General features: G+C 32.4%; 1 protein-coding gene across 1 annotated transcript; it reads left to right on the top strand.

Moving 5' to 3' along the window:
- The first annotated feature begins 1,136 nt into the window (after positions 1-1,136).
- Positions 1,137-4,723, top strand: LOC118031051 (G-type lectin S-receptor-like serine/threonine-protein kinase At4g27290). Its single transcript, XM_035035351.2, has 7 exons — positions 1,137-2,559; positions 2,757-2,888; positions 3,088-3,203; positions 3,281-3,491; positions 3,597-3,834; positions 3,916-4,066; positions 4,141-4,723. Exons 1-7 carry the CDS (start codon positions 1,269-1,271, stop codon positions 4,444-4,446), a joined length of 2,445 nt encoding a protein of 814 aa, XP_034891242.1. The 5' UTR covers positions 1,137-1,268; the 3' UTR covers positions 4,447-4,723.
- The last annotated feature ends 16,363 nt before the right edge of the window (positions 4,724-21,086 follow it).

Here is a 21,086-nt window from a genome sequence, read left to right as displayed (position 1 = left end):
TGCTCTTGCATTTTCATTTTCTAACGAACCATATGATATTTCTTGTTATGATCTCTTTGTAAAACTCTCTAATAAAAGCATAAGCCAAACTTGTGTGTATATATTTCTCATTAATGTATTACCTTATATGTGTATATTGAATGTTATCTACTCAATAAGTTGTTGAACTCATCCTCTTGTTATTTATTATTTTTAGGCTTATAGCTTTGTTAATAGGTCGTTTTTGTGGACTTTTAGAACCTGCTCTTTCTTGCAATTAACATTATTCCGTTATATCTAGTTAGAGCTGTACAATTATATAATTTGTATTAACTTTTGTATAAAGACGTTGATTTATATTGTTATCATTGTTCCGTTACTCTAATTGAGTTAATAGGAAGAGAAGTTTGTATTTATGCTTAGGTTTGCATAGGTAAAGAACTTGGTGGGGGTTGGTCATGGATGCAAGATTCGGGTAATGACAATTGATTTCCTAAAAAAAGCATGATTTATAATCAATTATATAAAAAAGAGTGTTCTATTATTAAGACTCGTCTAATTAGTTTTCATTCACTAGAAAATGCAAACTTTCTTTCTGCACTTTTTATCAGGTAAGGTGCTTCTCGTCTAATAACTCGAGTTACAGGTTTAAAAAGTTAACGTTGGTTAATAATTTTTATTTTACTTTATTTTTTTTAATTTCATTATTTGACATTGATTTTTTTTAATAGGCTTTATAGTTTTTTTTTTCTATTAGATTATTTTATTTCCATAACCTGAATTATAAATTTAATATATTATCCTGGGTTAACTCAATCCTTTTCCGACCCCCCGGCAGTGCAGGTGGACATTAGTGCAACAGCTATTTGAAGGTTTTTTTTTTTCTTTTCCAACTGGTAAAGTTATGTTAGAGTTAGTTTATACATTAACTGACGCTAAATCTTATAAATCTTTTCTCGAGAGATCTTAAAAACATATCCTCTGCATCAATCCTAGTATATTTAATAAATTTCAGTAAATGTTTGTCTTAAAATTTGGCGCAGAACAAATAGTTAGAGTTGCTATTTGAAGTAGTGAAATGGTAATAAATAATAATAATATGACAGACTTCTACTCTTTCTCCGTTGATCAATGAATTAATTCATTCATAAAAAAAGATAAATTCATGTAGGTGCGATAGATCTATGGGTCAACTTCAGTGAGTTGTTAAGCTTTTACTCCCTACCCCCACTTGTACTGCTGTTCATGCCATATAAGGCTATTTCCACTACTCTACAAGCTTGATAATAATGGAGATCACAATGCGTCCAGGCCTGATTAATTCATTTACTAGCATTACAATGCTTTTGGTTTGCATCTTCTTACTCTTTTTATCACTAGCCTTTGCTGTACAAGACAGTATCACTTCCAATGAATCCATTAAAGATGGCGAGAGTACTCTAGTTTCAGCAAGTGGAACTTTTGAACTGGGTTTTTTTAGCCCAGGAAATTCAATGAATCGATTTTTGGGAGTATGGTACAAGAATGAAGCTCATAAAGAAGTTATTTGGGTTGCCAATAGAGAAATTCCGCTTAAGGATAGTTCTGGATTTCTAAATTTCACCCAGCAAGGAGTTTTGCTTCTTCTCAACGGAAACAACGAAAAAATTTGGTCATCCAACAAAACAACAAATGTTGAGAGTCCAGTTATGCAGCTATTGGATTCAGGAAATCTAGTTGTGAAAGATGGGAAGGATAGTAACTTCATTTTATGGCAGAGTTTTGAATATCCTTGTGATACGTTTCTACCAGGAATGATGATCGGAGGGAATTCACAAACTGGTGTGGATAGAAACCTGACATCATGGAAGAGCGCAGACGATCCTGGTCCAGGCCAATTTTCATTTGGGATAGATCGTCAGGGGTTTCCACAGCTAGTCATCAAGAATGGAACTTTGAAGCACTGTAGGCTGGGTTCATGGAATGGAAAAAGTTTCACCGGGACTCCTGATCTGCCTCGAGATCAGTTCTTGAAGTATGATTTTATTTTGAACAAGACTCATGCAGATTATAGTTATGAAATCCTGAGACCGGGTGTATTGTTGACGAGGTTAATTGTGAATCAGTCAGGATTCGTGGAACGCTTTCTACGTTCAATTCAAAATAATAATTGGACAAAAATATATTGGGCACCAAGAGATCTATGTGACAGTTATTCAGTATGTGGTGCACATATGATTTGCAAAATGGTCGATCAATCCCACGATTGTACTTGCTTGGAAGGATTTGAACCCAAATCTCCTACAGATTGGAGTGAAGGGTGTGCTAGAAGGAGTCCATTGAATTGCACACAGGACATCTTTCAGAATTTTACAGGGCTTAAGTTGCCGGATACAAACCTTTCCTGGTATGATACAAGCATGAGTCTAGTAGAATGCAAGGACAAGTGTCTAAAAAACTGCAATTGCACGGCATATGCAAATTCAAATATCACAGGAGAAGGCAGTGGCTGCATACTCTGGTTTGGTGAATTGGTTGATATGAGAGAGTTTAGTACTGGGGGCCAAGACCTCTACATAAGGATGCCACCTTTGAAAACAGGTATTTTTCAATATTCTTCCCATGATTCTCAAGTAGGGTATTTTTTTTCACTCTTTCTCTCTGTTTCTTTTTCTTTTTTTTTTTGAAATGAAGAAGTTGTATGTTCCTTAAATGTTTTCCTAACTTCGTGTCCTCATTTCCTCATTCTATTTACAAATAAAACAGAACTCCTTTCTCTGTTTATTGTGGGTTTTCAGATCAGACGACGTCAAACACAAATTCTGGTAAGAAGAAGCTTTTAGGAATCATACTCGGTTCCACAGTCCTTGCTGGAGTGCTAACGGTAGGACTAACCTTCTATATATGGAGAAAGAAGCAGAGAAAGCAAGGTAGTGTACTTTGGACAATTCTTCTTATTCCAGAACATGGACCTTGTTGATATATATAGTATGCATGGTAGAATTTTATGTTAGTCATCGATAACAAAATGAAGCATTTGTTAGATCATGTTATTAGTCAAATTAGCTTTGATAAGGAGAAGCTGTTCGTTTATCATTGCTGACAACTGATCAATCTTCTGCTATTCAGAAATAGAGGAAGACATGGAGTTACCATCGTTTCATTTGGCCACCATAGTAAAAGCAACGGATAACTTTTCAAGCAACAACAAGCTGGGACAAGGTGGTTTTGGACCGGTATATAAGGTATATAACAACGTGCTTCAAAGCTGAGAGATCATCTACTATGAGATATTCTAACTTCAGTAAATAACGATTCGCAGGGTACATTGATTGATGGGCAAGAAATAGCAGTGAAAAGACTTTCAAAAAGTTCTCGGCAAGGATTGACAGAGTTCAAGAATGAAGTTATCTTGATAGCTAAGCTTCAGCACAGAAATCTTGTTAAACTTCTTGGCTGTTGCATTCAAGGAGATGAAGTAATGTTGATCTATGAATTCATGCCCAACAAAAGCCTAGATTATTTTATTTTCGGTTTGTACCCCATGAACTGGTTAGAGTTTCTTGCAGTTAGATTGCTTGTTCTATGATGTTTCATTTATACATCAGAATAACATAACATTATGATAAATTGATTAGATCAAACAAGAAACAAATTCCTGGACTGGCAGAGACGTAACCTCATTATCGGTGGCATTGCTAGAGGACTACTTTATCTTCATCAAGACTCTAGACTAAGGATTATCCATAGAGATCTCAAAGCCAGCAACATATTATTAGATAAGGATATGAACCCCAAAATTTCAGATTTCGGAATGGCTAGACTGTTTGGAGGAGATCAAATTGAAGCAGACACAAATAAAGTGGTTGGAACATAGTAAGTACACTCTACACCTATTTAGTTACAATGTATAATCTCCGCACCATTTAAACTTTTTCTTATAATGTTTTTCCGCAGTGGATACATGCCCCCTGAGTACGTTGTTGATGGGCGTTTCTCACTGAAATCCGACGTCTTCAGCTTCGGTGTTTTAGTCTTGGAGATAATAAGTGGGAAGAAAAATAGAGGATTCTCCCACCCGGATCACTGCCATAATCTTCTTGGACATGTAAGGATAAAATTAAACATGTTAATTTAATTATGTATTGACAATTTTTATCATAACAAGTTTTTGTTTTCCAGGCATGGAAACTGTGGACGGAAGAGAGGTCATTGGAGCTTCTTGAAAATATGTCAGATAGCCCGTATTCTGTATCTGAAGTATTGAGATGCATTCATGTGGGTCTGTTATGCGTGCAACAAAAGCCGGAAGACAGACCAAATATGCCATCTGTGGTTTTGATGTTGGGGAGTGAGAATCCATTGCCTGACCCAAAGCAACCTGGTTTTTTCACGGAAAGGAATATGCCCGAAGTGGACTCTTCATCAGGAAATCATGAATCATCATCTATAAATGACCTAACTATTTCAGAGCTACATGCACGGTAGAAGATTGGCTCTGATGGTTAAAAGGAAGAGCGCCTGTCTTCATTAGAGAAATTAAATATTTTCTGCTACAATTATGTTGATGTATTATTTTTACCTGTCTACAAGTCCTCTGCAAGTACTGGTGCGAATAGAGATATACAGAATGCTTGAGGATTCATATCTCTGGATTGCACAATATCTGTACTTGTTTGCTTCAAGCCAACAAATTTAATGCACGAATCTGGGTTCAAGATCTATATATGCTAGAGGCTCACTGGCTTCTAACCCAAAAATAATCTATTAGAACTTTCATATGTATTTCTTATAATTCAGTGATTTTTTTATATTGAAAAGTTTATTCTGAGTCTATTTATTTTTTTATGTTATTAATTTACTGATTCATATTCTCTCTCATATTTTATTTAGATTACTCATTGATTATAATGTTGTTAACTTTCTTCGTTAGATTTTAATGTAATTTAATTTTTTGGCTAGAATTGTCAATATATAATTAATAAAAAAAATTACATATAATTTTACAATCCAAATTTATAATTCGAGTTTATATTATAATTTTTATGTTATATTAAAAAAAATATATTTTAATAACCATACAAGGAACTATAGTCTTTCCTTGATTGATTTCATAGCACCTTAAACTTAGCCTTGACCTAACCCTTTTAGGGATAAATATTTTAGGCATGAGTACCTTGATGATACTTATCCTTGACCTAACAAATTTTCATATCATAATTCCAAAATTTTGAAAATAAAAATAAAATGCAAAAACTAAAATAGAAAATCAAAAATAAAATGATATAAAAAAACCCTTCTAACTTTTCTTTTTTATGTAAGGGTTGAATTATATTAACTCAATTAACCCATCTTTCTAAATTAAGTTATATATTTTTTAATAATTTATTTATTTTATCTCAAATAGATAAAACATTAAAAATAGAAGAGTTATTATGGATCCCACAAAATAATAGTTGTAAAGCATATATAGCTTGATATTATGACAAAAAGATGTCATATTGACGTTTTAATTAAACTTATTATGTTATAATGGAGGAACCTTTACAAAATAAAATAAAGAGAAGGGGGATTTAATCAATATTAAAATATAAAAAGAGTAGTTGCTATATAAATAAATAAATTGAAGAGTACAAAGATGAAATATGAGTGGAACCTGCTATGTAATATGAATTTTATGAACCATAATATGAATTTTATGGTTTCGTCCAAACTGGCCACAACAATCATATGGTTTCGATCAAAGGTCAAACTCGTGTATGGATGGGCTTCAAATGAAAGCCTCTTATGGATTTTGGAAAAAGAATAATTTATACTAGGAAAGAGGCCAAGAAATCAAGGATGGCAAAACGAGAGAGAAGAAATCTATGAAATAGTATACAACTTGGAGAATCGGTATTTATTATAGACGTGAAAAAATACGATTAATGTTTGTTTTTAGTTTAATTTAGTCCTTGCTTTGTTTTATTTTGCATGTTTTAGGGCTTTAGTTGTATTTGTATGCTTTTTTTTGGTCATTAATGGACTACTAAAAAAAAAAACTATTGTAATTGGAAAAATATCTATCTGTATATGCAAAACGATAGAAATATCTATGATAGTTTGCCATCTTGAAAAATGGCAAGTAATGTGATCAATATGCTACGGCAATTATGTAAAGCAAAGAGAAAGAAATTACACTTTATTTGTTTTTTGTAAAAAAAAAAAAAAAAAACTTTGAATGACATTACACTTAAAATTACACTTTAAATTTTTAAAAAGTCTTTTATGAAAAAACGTATATATATAAAAAACACCCTTCACTAAATTTGTCCAAGGTGGGTTAAGGGTAAGTTTCCACCAACCTTTGCTAGCATTTAATAATTGCAAGAAAATGTTCCCTCTTGATCCAAAAGGGTAGTAGTAGTTGACTTTGCCATCCCGCTGGGGACCTAACATTGTACTAGGAATTTATTAGAATCCGATATTTCAAAAGCTCGAAGGTCACGGGAAGCTGAAACATTGATGAAATGACCCCACGTATCATTATGATGATGGACAAGAAATTCCAATACCAGACCACTGTTTTGAGGGATCAATCCAATGCAGGTGTAATATTAATATAAATTATATTTTAAAATATCATTTAAAAATTTAAATTATTAAGTTGAGGTAATTCTTTAATAATTATGGTAGCATTTTGCTTTAAATCCTATTCTAGCCGGGAAAGTGGGCATGTCCTGTACTATTTTAAAAAACAAAATAAGGTGAAGTGAATTTTATCACTAGGAGGAGGATCTCGAATCATTTTGAATTTCTTGTTCAAATTTCAATTAAGATATCCTAGGTTTACCCGTTTTCAAATAATATTTTAGCGAGGTTGTTGAAAGTTACATCAATGGAGAGAGGGTGTTAAGGCTAGGGTTGACGCAATGAACGGTGAGGATTAGATAAGGAGAATGTGGATGACTTGTGTTCTCTAGTCAATTGAGGGTTGACATGTGTATCGAAGGGTATTAAACGGCAGCACCTTGGCTATAGAGAAGAAGACTTGGTCCAAGATCATGATAGATCTTTACAACTTGACAGAATAGTCCATTCCAAATTCAAGTTTGATGTTTGTTTTATTTTTAGGACCAGGAATAAATCATGATATTCTGAAAGCATAACAAAATTTATATATATATATATATATAATATATATATATATATATATATATATATATATATATATATAAAACATAACAGTAGGTTAGATTGACTTTAAATGATAAATAACATTTTGTAGTTTTATTCCTTTTATTCTCTATATCATCACCATAAAAATTGAAAATATAATGAAAGAATTTTCCATTGGCTACTAAACAACATTCCATCAGCCATTTATATCACCAATAGAAACATGTTGCCGATCAAAATTTTGTCGCATATTAATTTGTTATATGTCGGCATTACAAACTACAGAAAAAAATACTAACGAAATATTGACGTCAAAAAAATATAATGCATTAATTAAATTTTGTCGGTCATTTTATTGACAAATCAATTTCCAACGAAATATTATGTTGCAAATTCCAATGGCAAAATCTAAATATTGCTAACAGATTAAGCAACAAAATATTGGCAAAGAAATATACATCGCTACACTTTATCGAGGATTCTAAAATTTCTTAATCATTTTGTAATTTTCTGATGAAATAGAGCTTTTATTGTTAATGGAATTATCAATGATATTTTTGTGTGAATCCATTGAAAAATTACTAGTTTTTTTCTATATATAATTGTTAAATTAAAAACCAATAAAATCACAATAAAACCAAATATTACCAATTTTATTTAACATCAAATTTTTATTAATTTCAATATTCATTACAATATTAATTTTACAACAATATATACATCGCTACAACAAATAAAGGTATAGGTGGAAGAGGGTAAAATCATGAGCCAAAAGAACCAGAATGAGAAGCATGATAATGTTTGGATCTCTTGAACAAGGGATTCCACTTTTACTGCTCAAAGTAGATGAGCCTATACTAGTTTAATCAACGATAAGAATAGATTTCTTTAAATTTTTTTCTCAACATCTCCAAATATTATACTAGTTAATTTTCAATTTCAATATAATAAATCTACATTCTACATTGAATAATGGAGTACACATTCCAAAATGATCTATATTTAAAAAACACACTTTCTAAGTGTAACAACTTGTTTCAATTATTCAATACTTTATAGTACTACTACTATTAATATCATCATCATCATCATGGGCTTAAACATTTAATATAACAATTATGTTTAGGTTTATAACAACAACAATAATAAAACAAATTATATTAATTGTCAAAAAATTTAAATAAAAAACAAAATAACTATTAAAATTACAAAATCACAATTAAATATTAATATAATGCACAACACAATTGCTAGCAACAATAATAATTACTCAAATTTTAGTATGTTTATTATAGGAAAAAGCACACACAACAATAACAATAATAATTACAAATAATGTAATGCACAACACAAAATTAAAAGCATACACACACAATAACAATATTCTCTTGGCAACTACAAACACTTTAGAGATCGAGAGACTTACTTTGAAGAGATTGAGGATGGGCAATGATGAGAGAGAGAACGGGGTTGGGCAATGAAGACTTTGTTGGTGATGAGTGCACTAAGGATAGGGAGGGGGGGAGAGATAGCATGGGAGGGGGTTGAAAGAGAGGGTTGACAAATTTTAGGATAATTTTAGCAACAAAGATGAAAATGGGAGATAAAGGGATTGGATTATAACCTAAAATCACCGATGGAATTTTCATCATTGATTCTGTTAGCATATTAACATGTCGACATATGTTAACATAATCAGTAACGGAAATTTAATTATTATTTTTTAATATTTTTCAATTACATGGGCAATTTTGTAGCCATTTCTAAAACCTATAACACATTAATGACAAAATCACATTTATTGGCGATTCCATCACCATATTTTAAACCTACTAGAATTTTTCCAATAAAACTACACATCCATTGCTTAAACCATTTGGAAGTTTTGATGAAATTGCATGTCTATTGGTGATTTCTTTAACATGCACAATTCCATCAGCGATTCCATCGCTATGTTTTTAAAAGAAATTTCTTGTTATAGTATCTTAGCCAACCTAAATACACAATAGTGACACGATCAAAATATTGATGTCTTCTTCCAAGTGCAAGAGTGTCGAAGTATTAAATAATCCGTCAAGACCGGGGTCGAATCATAGAGAGATTAACTATATAAATTATAAATAACAACAATAAGAACAACAACAATAACAACAAGTTAAAGAAGACTTTGAAATGTAAGATTAATTTGAGGATTAAACAATGATAAAAATAAATGCTAAGGTTAGAGGATTTACTAATAGTATTTCAAACAAGTATAGTATAAATTCTTTTTATTACTCAACTGGAAACCACACACAAAGAGGTTCCAATCAGACTATAAATTGTTAACATGATTACATTAGTTATCTTATTCGAATAATGCTAATACTTGTAAATGTTGTCAGGTATTCATGATTATAACTTATGTTAATAACAAATCAAGTTCCTTTTATAGTACAAGTATTGGTTATACCATACGGTTTGGTCTATGAAAGTGCCAAGTATTTGTTGTATCAAAGGTTATATAACATAAATCTAGATTAACCATTTAACAAGTAAAATACTAAAAGTGAACAAGATAACAAATACAAAACATGTTAGTATCAAACATTAAAGTCCATATTGAGTTTATACAATACTTATTCTTACACCATTAGTGTAACCTTTTCACCTTGACATAATAAACTTAACTAAACATAATGTATAAGAGAAACATAAATAAACAAGATAAGAACATAAATAAGATATAAGATAACTTGTAAAGGAAAGGAAATGCAAAGCATAAACAAGAGATTAATAAAAGCAACACTTAAACATTACAAAAATATAAGAGAAAGAGAGCAAGAACATAATCTTGATATAAAAAATAAGATGCTTAAATGCATAGCAAATGCCTTATTTTATATGCCAAAATTTAGAACTATTGATTTGTTAACTAATTGTTGAGTGGATGGCAACATCTTCACTTGATGACAATCCTTATCTTCTTGTTTGAACAAAACATCATTGTTAATGTTAGAATTTGAATAGATTGTCCTTATAAAAGTTCTAGAAAATTGTCCCAGCTTTCCAACAAAAAACAATTCGGTGTATTTGGACTTGTAGAACTCGAGATATGAGCTGAGCACTGAATAGTGTCTGGGTTGCAGGACAGATTCTGACTTCTCCGTTGTTGTTAAGATTTGGACTTCCAAATAGCAGAATTGAGTCTTGGACTCCCATAAATATTTTAGGCTTATGTCTCAGCTTTCTAGCCATATAAACCAAATTAAAATCCAAGATCTATAGCTCTATGACCCAATGACTAAATAATGTTCCAATATGAACTGAACCAACATCTTTTTTCTATGCTTAACCCTCTTTTTGTCTTCTCAATTTTAATAGTTGAACTTATCAATTAATCCTTTAATTTATGTGATAGGTCTGCATTTAAGATGAATATTTACCATAAATTAGACATGTTATAATAAAACATGCTCTAGTTAAGGAGTTATTGATACTTCAAGTGCAAAATAATGATATAAAACCTTGATAAAAATGCACTTTTAAGTACTAATCAAATAACAACACCAAACATTTTAAAGCCAACAATTGCCAACATTAAACCCAAAACCACAACAAATATAAAAAATACAATGCATTATAAAGTTGCAACAAATTGTGTTACATAATGATTGTATTACATATAAATTAATGTAATATCATTTAATTAGAATCCTCCTTTTCATTTTCATCATCTTCTTTGTTGAATTTAAAGTTTTTTGATCTCATCATCTTCCTCTACTTCATAATGTCTACTAGTACTCAATATATAATTTCACTCGTCAATATTAACATCAATATAAGCATTCTCAATGATATGAAAATTTGTATTTTTTTAACTCGTTAGAAGGAGTAACTCGATATGAAACAACTATCACATCTATTTGAAATACATCATCTCACCTAGATACTTCATTGTTATCATCTTCAATAACTTCAACTTTAACATGACTGTTAAGTTTAGTTTTCACAATGAAAAACCAATGAACTCTATTATGATCATTTCCAAATGAAGGAGTGTATGTATAATACACTTGTTAACATTGTTTGGAAAACATAAAAACATCATTGATGTTGCAAAGTCCATCTCTTTTATTTACTTTGACCATACAATATTGATGATCTACTCTAATTTCTCTATTCAAATCTACCACTAACATTTTTAAATAAAGCTATTATACATTGCTCAATATGATATCACAATTCAATAACCTTTTGTAATATGTCATAATAATCGACTTCAAACTTATTAGAAGTTGAACCCTTGACACAAATCTCACTATCAGAGCATCTCCAATGAGAGATTCTATCTAGATAGGTAAATTGATAATATGACTTTTTAAATATATATATTGCTTATATGCACTCTAATGGTAAAAAAATCCATTTAGAAGAAACAATTGTATTTTAATATATTTGATACAAAATGATTTTAACAACATGATATAATCCTGTTAACTTGATAGGTCTAAAAATAACCCAAACATATTTCAACCAACTCAATATTAAATGATGAAATTGAAAAGAAAAGAAAAAAATGAGCCAAGTAAACCCAGGTAAATTCATAAAACTCATGATACGGTTCATGAGATCAACATAATCTCATTAAAAAAACTGAAAAAAAATAGATTTAAAAACAATCAAAGGAAAAAAAAAACTAGTGCAAAAAAATAATATTGCAATGAATAGTGATTTAGCTTTTTTGCAAGATATGTAGGAATAACATTTTTTAAATGCTAAAATAAAAACATTTTTAGCACTCTCATTAGAGCATGTAAAATAAGTATTAAAAGCCAAAATAATATGAGTGTATGTTTGTGTAGCTTTCCTTTTAGCATCTTTATTGGACATGCTTTTATATGTTTTTTTACCCTACCATACTCCAGTATAAAAAATATATTCATTAATGAATTACCTATTATAACATTAGACTTTTCTTGAAGGATCCAAAGAAAGGAATTTTAGTTTACCAGCATTGGCTCTCATTTTAAAACTTGGTTAACATTAATTAGTGGCCATTAATGATTAGAGTCAAAACATAAATAAATCTTTTCTTATGAGTTATGAATTGTTAAATACTTAAATATATTTTAAATTGCATGAAATTTTTTTCATCATATAATTGGAAAGTTTGAGCTTCAATTTCCATGGCTTGACCTCTCATCCATAAAAATAACATCGATATCTTTTGCATTTTTACTCAACAAAAAGAAAACTTAAAAGGGAAAAAGATTCGAGAAACTAAATGTTTAAGGTAAGATTTATGCTTTAATGTATAATTATGGTCATTAGCTTTGATTTTGGCTTTGTTAAGGTTTAGGGTTTTGATTTTTATGTTTTAGAGTTAGATTGATGGATTAATTGAAGTATTATAGGTTAATTTTTTTGTGTTAAACAGTTATGGGTTGATTATGTTGGGTTTTGAGTTAGAATTTGAAATCTGCCATTGTTGGGAGACTAGTGGATTAGGAATCTAAAATCATGATCAATCGGTGGACTAGTTGGCTTATTGACTTCAGTCAATTAGTTGGTGAATTTTGGTCGACTGATTTGCTTGACTAGTTTTGGTTGACCTATTGATAGATTTTGGTTGACCAGTTGATCAAATGGTGAGGGTTGATCAGTTCTTTTTGGTTCCAAAGTTTAGGAAATGTTTGGGATCGATCGGGTATATCTATTTCGCTTTTATCTTTATGTTAAGTCTCAAATCTTAGAGATGTAATTTCTTATGTTTTGTGTTTTGAGTCATTTTTAGTACATCTTCTTTAATATTCAGATACTCTTAATACTCTACCTGTTGGGCATCAGCAGGACTTCCATCGATATCTGTTTTTGAGTTTTAACTACTTTTTAGTCTTAACTACTTTTGAGTTAAGTGAGTGGATAATATTCCATATGCTAAAGGAGTAGTATAAATATTTTAATTATTAATATAAAATTGATCATGCTTCTTCATAATTTATATATTGCTTATTATCTCTTATCTATGATAAAGCATGATTATTTATTCAGACTGATTTCTTGATATGAACAATAATGTACTTCTAAATTGACAACTTCTCATTTGATTGATTGTATGAGTTGAGTTTTTAAGAAATGATTATGTTTTGTTTAATTATGACCATATAATATATAATCAAAATAATCATACTAGCAAGGTAATGTTAGTTTTTATGCACATCATAGTTCTGAACCTTAGTTGGTCGGCAAACTCACCAAACTGTGGCGACTGATTGCCCTATATTATGGAGCATCATGCTCTTTATATTTTAATTTTTTGACAAGCCTTATGATATTTCTTGTGTGTGTGTCTATATATATATATATATATATATATATATATATATATATATATTGAACGTTATTTTCTCAATGAGTTGTCGAACTCATCCTCTCGTTCTTAATTCTTTTCGGGCTTATAGCTTCATTGATAGGTTGCTTTTGTGGACTTTCACAACCTGCTCTTTTGTTACAATTAACATTATTATGTTATGTCTAGTTAAAGCTCCACAATTACATAATTTGTATTAACTTTTGTATAAAGTTGTTGATTTATATTGTTATCATTGTTGTGTTTAACTTTAATTTAGTTAATAGGAAGAGAAGTTTGTATGTATGCTTGGGTTTGCATAGGTAAGGAGTCTGGTGGAGGACTTTGTCTATATGTCCGTCATGGATTCGAGAATCGAGTCATAATAATTAACTTCCTAAAACAAGCATGATTTACAATCAGTTATATATATATATATATATATATATAGGACTTGCCTAACTAGTTTTCATATAATAGAAAATGCAAACTTTCTTTTTTGCACTTTTTACCAGGTGGGGTGTTTTCAGTTTAATATCCGAGTTACAAGTTTAGAAAGTTAATGTTGGTTGATATTTTTTTCTATTTATTTTATTTTCTGTTTTTATTATTTGATATTGAATTTTTTTTAAATAAATTTTATAATTTTTTTATTAGATTATTTTTTATTTCTCATGACCTTAACTATAAATTTAATGAGTTATTAAGAGCCTACAGCAGTGCAGGTCGTCATTAGAGCGACAGCTATTTGAACGGTTTTTTTTTTTATCCAACTGGTAAAGCTATGTTAGAGTTAGTTTATACATTAACTAACGCTAAATCTTATAAATCTTTTCTCGAGAGATCTTAAGAACATATCATCTGTATCAATCCTAGTATATTTAATAAATTTCAGTAAATGTTTGTCTTAAAATTTGGAGCAGAACAAATAGGTGGAGTTGCTATATGAAGTAGTGAAATGGTAAAATAATATGACAGACTTCTACTCTTTCTCCATTGATCAATGAATTAATTCATTCATAAAAAAAGATAAATTCATGTACGTGCAATAGATCTTTGGGTCAACTTCAGTGAGCTGTTAAGCTTTTACTCCCTACCCCCACTTGTACTGCTGTTCATGCCATGTAAGGCTATTTCCACTACTCTACAAGCTTGATAATAATGGAGATCACTATGCGTCCAGGCCTTATTAATTCATTTACTAGCATTACAATGCTTTTGGTTTGCATCTTCTTACTCTTTTCATGACTAGCCTTTGCTGCACAAGACAATATCATTTCCAATGAATCCATTAAAGATGGCGAGAGTACTCTAGTTTCAGCAAATGGAAATTCAATGAATCGATTTTTGGGAGTATGGTTCACGAAGGAATTGTCAGCTCATAAAGGAGTTTTGCTTCTTCTCAACGGAAACAATGAAATAATTTGGTCATCCAACAAAACAGCAAATGTTGAGAGTCCAGTTATGCAGCTATTGGATTCAGGAAATCTAGTTGTGAAAGATGGGAAGGATAATAACTTCATTTTATGGCAGAGTTTTGAATATCCTTGTGATACGTTTCTACCAGGAATGATGATCGGAGGGAATTCACAAACTGGTGTGTATAGAAACCTGATATCTTGGAAGAGCGCAGACGATCCTGGTCCAGGCCAATTTTCATTTGGAATAGATCGTCAGGGGTTTCCACAGCTGGTCCTCAGGAATGGAACTTTGAAGCACCGTAGGCTGGGTTCATGGAATGGAAAAAGATTCACCTGATCTGCCTCTAGATCACTCATGCAGATTATAGTTATGAAATCCTGAGACCGGGTGCATTGTTGACGAGGTTAATTGTGAATCAGCCAGGATTCGTGGAACGCTTTGTACGTGCAATTCAAACTAATGGTTGGACAATTATTCAGTATGTGGTGCACATATGATTTGCAAAATGGTCGATCAATCCCACAATTGTACTTGCTTGGAAGGATTTGAACCCAAATCTCTTACAGATTGGAGTGAAGGGTGTGCTAGAAGGAGTCCATGGAATTGCACACAGGACATCTTCCGGAATTTTACAGGGCTTAAGTTGCCGGATACATCCCTTTCCTGGTTTGATACAAGCAGGAGTCTAGTAGAATGCAAGGACAAGTGTCTAAAAAACTGCAATTTCACGGCATATGCAAATTCAAATATCACAGGAGAAGGCAGTGGCTGCATACTCTGGTTTGGTGAATTGGTTGATATGAGAGAGTTTAGTACTGGGGGCCATGACCTCTACATAAGGATGCCACCACCTTTGAAAACAGGTATTTATCAATATTCTTCACATGATTCTCAAGCAGGGTATTTTTTTCACTCTTTCTCTCTGTTTCTTTTTTTTTTTTTTTTTTAAATGAGGAAGTTGTATGTTCCTCAAATGTTTTCCTAACTTCGTGTCCTCATTTCCTCATTCTATTTACAAATAAAACAGAACTCCTTTCTGTATTTATTGTGGGTTTTCAGATCAGACGACGTCAAACACAAATTTTGGCAAGAAGAAGCTTTTAGGAATCATACTCGGTTCCACAGTCCTTGCTGGAGTGCTTATGGTAGGACTAACCTTCTATATATGGAGAAAGAAGCAGAGAAAGCAAGGTAGTGTACTTTGGACAATTCTTCTTATTCCAGAACATGGACCTTGTTGATATATATAGTATGCATGGTAGAATTTTATGTTAGTCATCGATAACAAAATGAAGCATTTGTTAGATCATTGCTGACAACTGATCAATCTTCTGCTATGTAAGCATTGAATTATATTAACTCAATTAACCTATCTTTCTAATTTAAGTTATATATTTTTTAATAATTTATGTATTTTATCTCAAATAGATAAAACATTAAAAATAGAAGAGTTATTATGGATCCCACAAAATAATAGTTGTAAAGCATATATAGCTTGATATTATGACAAAAAGATGCCATATTTGACGTTTTAATTAACTTATTATGTTATAATGGAGGAACCTTTACAAAATAAAATAAAGAGAAGGGGGATTTAATCAATATTAAAATATAAAAAGAGTAGTTGCTATAAAAATAAATAAATTGAAGAGTACAAAGATGAAATATGAGTGGAACCTGCTATGTAATATGAATTTTATGAACCATAATATGAATTTTATGGTTTCGTCCAAACTGGCCACAACAATCATATGGTTTCGTTCAAGGTTCAAACTCGTGTATGGATGGGCTTCAAATGAAAGCCTCTTATGGATTTTGGAAAAAGAATAATTTATACTAGGAAAGAGGCCAAGAAATCAAGGATGGCAAAAGAGAAAGAAGAAATCTATGACATAGTATACAACTTGGAGAAATATTATCAAAATTAAAGGTTCAAGATGTTGATAGAATCGGTATTTATTATAGACGTTTAAAAATACGATTAATGTTTGTTTTTAGTTTAATTTAGTCCTTGCTTTGTTTTATTTTGCATGTTTTAGGGCTTTAGTTGTATTTGTATGCTTTTTTGTGGTCATTAATGGACTACTAAAAAAAGAACTATTGTAATTGGAAAAATATCTATATGTATATGCAAAACTATAGAAATATCTATGATAGTTTGCCATCTTGAAAAATGGCAAGTAATGTGATCAATATGCTACGGCAATTATGTAAAGCAAAGAGAAAGAAATTACACTTAATTTGTTTTTTTTTTAAAAAAAAAAACTTTGAATGACATTACACTTTAAATTTTTAAAAAGTCTTTTATGAAAAACTTATATATAAAAAAAACACCCTTCACTAAATTTGTCCAAGGTGGGTTAAGGGTAAGCTTCCACCAACCTTCGCTAGCATTTAATAATTGCAAGAAAATGTCCCCTCTTGGGTTAGTAGTAGTTGACTTTGCCGTCCCGCTGGGGACCTCACATTGTACTAAGAATTTATTAGGATCCGATATTTTCAAAGCTCGAAGGTCATGGGAAGCTGAAATTATGATGATGAACAAGAACTTCCAATAGCAGACCACTGTTTTGAGCTGCATGGGATCAATCCAATCAAGCTAGGTGTAATATTATGGTGCCATTTTGCTTGTAAATCCTGTTCTAGCCGGAAAAGTTGGTATGTCCTATGTTACCCTTTAAAGTTACTATTTTAAAAAACAAAATAAGGTGAAGTGAAGTCTATCCCTAAGAGGAGGATCTCGAATCATTTTGAATTTCTTGTTCAGATTTCAATTAAGATATCCTAGGTTTACCCCTTTTCGAATAATATTTTAGCGATTCAAAATGAGGTTGTCGAAAGTTACGTGCAGTCAAACTTGTTTTCAATGTCTGATTTCTGAGTTCTGTTTTAGGGGTAATGTCAGAAACCCTAGTTTTTGTTTGTTTTTAAAATAATGTTAGTTTTTGTATTTTTAAAATCCGTTGATATTGACAAAGAGAATGGCCGCACAAGTGCTAAGGGGCTCAAGGTTATCTCTTGTCCTTAATTTGATTCCAGACGGGGTTTGCTCACCTATTTCTGAACACACTCTTCCTGACCTTCCAATGGTGAACAAGTCAAATCTTACAATATATTATGGTACAGAAAGATTTCTCTTTCTCTCTCTCTCTCTGAAATAATGGAGAGAGGGATGTTAAGGCTAAGGTTGACGCAATCAACGGTGAGGATTAGATAAGCAGAATGTGGATTACTTGTGCAACGAAGGGTATTAAACGGCAGCACTTAGGCTAGTAGAGAAGACTTGGTCCAAGATTATTACGAATATATCAGGATCCTCAAGATTCTCCTCAAATCATGTTGTATCTGTTATCAAAACTCAATTCCATGATTCTAGGCTATTCCTTGATTATAGACAGTAGGTATATATATAGAAGGATACGTTGACAGTAGCTATATATAAAAGGATATGTTAACATTGTATATTAATTACATTGCTGTAATAGTGTTATAGAAACTCTATAAATAAAAATTGCACCACCAGACAAACATACAGTGGTTTTATATACCTTCTCATGGTATCAGAGCTTCTCTAAGGGTTCACCTCCCTTGATCCAAATGGCCTCTGAAACTCCGTCCCCCACTCGGTCTTTCAACACCATGGTCCATCTCTTAACCATCAAGTTATCTTCTTCCAACTTCCTCCTCTGGCGTAGCCAAGTGATGCCATTACAGCAGTGCCAACATCTTCTTGGATATGTTGATGGCTCTATTAAACCCCCTTCTGCAACTATCGGTTCTTATGACTCTGCCACTATCAACCCAGCATTTGCTAAATGGCAGCAGAACGATCAACTCATACTAAACCTCCTTCTTACCTCGTTGACTGAAGAAGCCATGTCTGTTGTTGTTGGCTTAACCTCTTCATATGTTGTCTGGTCTACTTTGGAGACAACCTTCAGTCATCGTTCCAAATCCCGGGAGCTACATTTCAAAGATGAATTACAGCACATGAAGAAAGATACTCGATCTGTTGTTGAATATTCCCGTGAGTTCAAATCTATTTGTGATCAGCTTGCTGCAGTGGGTCGCCCTGTAGATGATCTCGACAAAATACATTGGTATTTATGTGGACTTGGCTCTGCTTTCTCCACCTTCTCTACTACACAGCTATCTCTTCCTTTACGGAGATTGTTCCTATGGCGGAGAGTTATGAAAATTTCATTAAATCATTAGAGTTGCCTTCCACGGGATCCACTTCTGCTGCCTTCATTGCCTACCACATAAATAAATTTGTCTCTGCTCATGGTGGTAATCGTCCCTTTCGTGGGGGGTCGTAGCCGTGGAAATGGTCGTTTTCAACCCAACCGCCCTATTCGCTGTCAGATTTGTCATGAGGAAGGTCATTATGCTACTTCTTGTCATGACCGTTACTCTAATTCCTCAAAATCTGCCAATCTTGTGGAGTCTTTTACTCAGGCCTCTGATTGGTATACTAACACCGGTGCTACTGCACATATGACTAATGATGTTGCTCAATTGGACAAATCTGATTTATACACTGGTAAGGATTGTGTTGTTGTCGGTAATGGTGCCACTCTTCCCATTTCTCATACTAGTATCCTTTCTCCCACTTCTTCCCTTACTTTAAAGGATGTTTTAGTCGTGCCTGGCCTAACCAAAAATTTGATTTCCATTAGCAAACTTACCTCTGATTTTCCCTTCTCTATCACCTTTACTGATGACCGCTTTGTTATACAGAATCTAGTCACAGGAAAGGTGGTGGCAACCGGGCGGCGTGAAAATGATCTTTATGTGCTTAAGCATGGACATCACTCTTTGCTTTCTGTTTTTCAAATAATTATCCTCGAGCTTCATTTGATGTTTGACATGCGTGTTTGGGCCATGTGTCACACTCAACTATTTCTCTTTTAAATAAAAAGCGTCAATTATGTGTTACCTCTTTACTGCCTACTCCCATTATTTGCTCTCGTTATCAACTTGCAAAAAGTCATAGACTGCCATTTCAACATAATGACAAACAGGCATCTCATGTTCTAGATCTTATTCATTGTGATTTATGGGGTCCATCTCTTGTTCCATCCAATTTAGGTTATAATTATTATGTTATTTTTGTTGATGATCATTCCCGATTTATGTGGCTCTATCCTTTAAAATTTAAATCTGATTTTTTTTGCATTTTTATTCAATTCCAGAAATTTGTAGAAAAACAGTTTTCACTTAAAATCAAAGCATTTCAAAGCGATGGAGGCACTGAATTTACAAATCATCAATTTCGGGATCACTTAGTAAACTATGGCATTCATCATCAAATGTCTTGTCCTTACACACCAGCCTAAAATGGAAAAGCTGAGCGCAAACATCGACATATAACTGAAACTGGTTTAGCAATGCTTTTTCACTCACATGTTCCTCTACAATTTTAGGTTGATGCTTTTAGCACAGCTGCTTTCATCGTCAATCGGTTGCCCACACCAACTCTTGATGGCTTGTCTCCTTTTGAGCTTCTGTACAGTAAATCTCCTATTTATTCCAATTTTCATCCTTTTGGTTGCCTTGTATTTCCTTACTTACGTGACTATGCTCCCCACAAATTAAGTCCTTGCAGTCGTCCATGTATCTTTCTTGGCTACAGTATGTCTCATTATGGTTTTCGTTGCCTTGATCATTCTACTAACAATATATTTATTTCTAGACATGCTATTTTTGATGAGCTTAATTATCCCTTTCAAGGATCCTCTTGCTCTCAATCCCTGCCTAACTCCCCTATTAGTGCATTTCTTGAGCCTGCTTTCACTCCAATGCTAACCTACCAACACAACCCAATCCTATACCACATGTATGTGGATCTTGCTTAACTGACCCATCTACTAGTGTTGTGCCTCTTTCAAGTTTGCAGGCTCCTACTGTTGACTCCACTATTCCTTTGATGCATGAGTCTCTGCCTGCCCCGCCTCTTATGTCTGTTGACCAAGATCCTGTCATTGATGCATCCTCCCCTACAACCCCTAGCCATCCTTCCCAGACTAGCACTCATCCGATGCAGACTCGCTCTAAATCTAGCATTTTCAAACCTTCTCACCACTCTCATGTGTGCATCATTCCTCACTCCAGCTTATTCCACTCTCTTCTCACCATGCACGAGCCCAAAAGCTTCAAGTCAGCTGCTAATCATCCCGGCTGGATTGCTGCCATGGATGTAGAAATTCAGGCCCTT

Source organism: Populus alba, chromosome 3, assembly GCF_005239225.2.
Source record: "Populus alba chromosome 3, ASM523922v2, whole genome shotgun sequence".
Classification (NCBI taxonomy): Eukaryota; Viridiplantae; Streptophyta; class Magnoliopsida; order Malpighiales; family Salicaceae; genus Populus; species Populus alba.
This window is presented reverse-complemented; position numbering and strand designations above follow the sequence as displayed.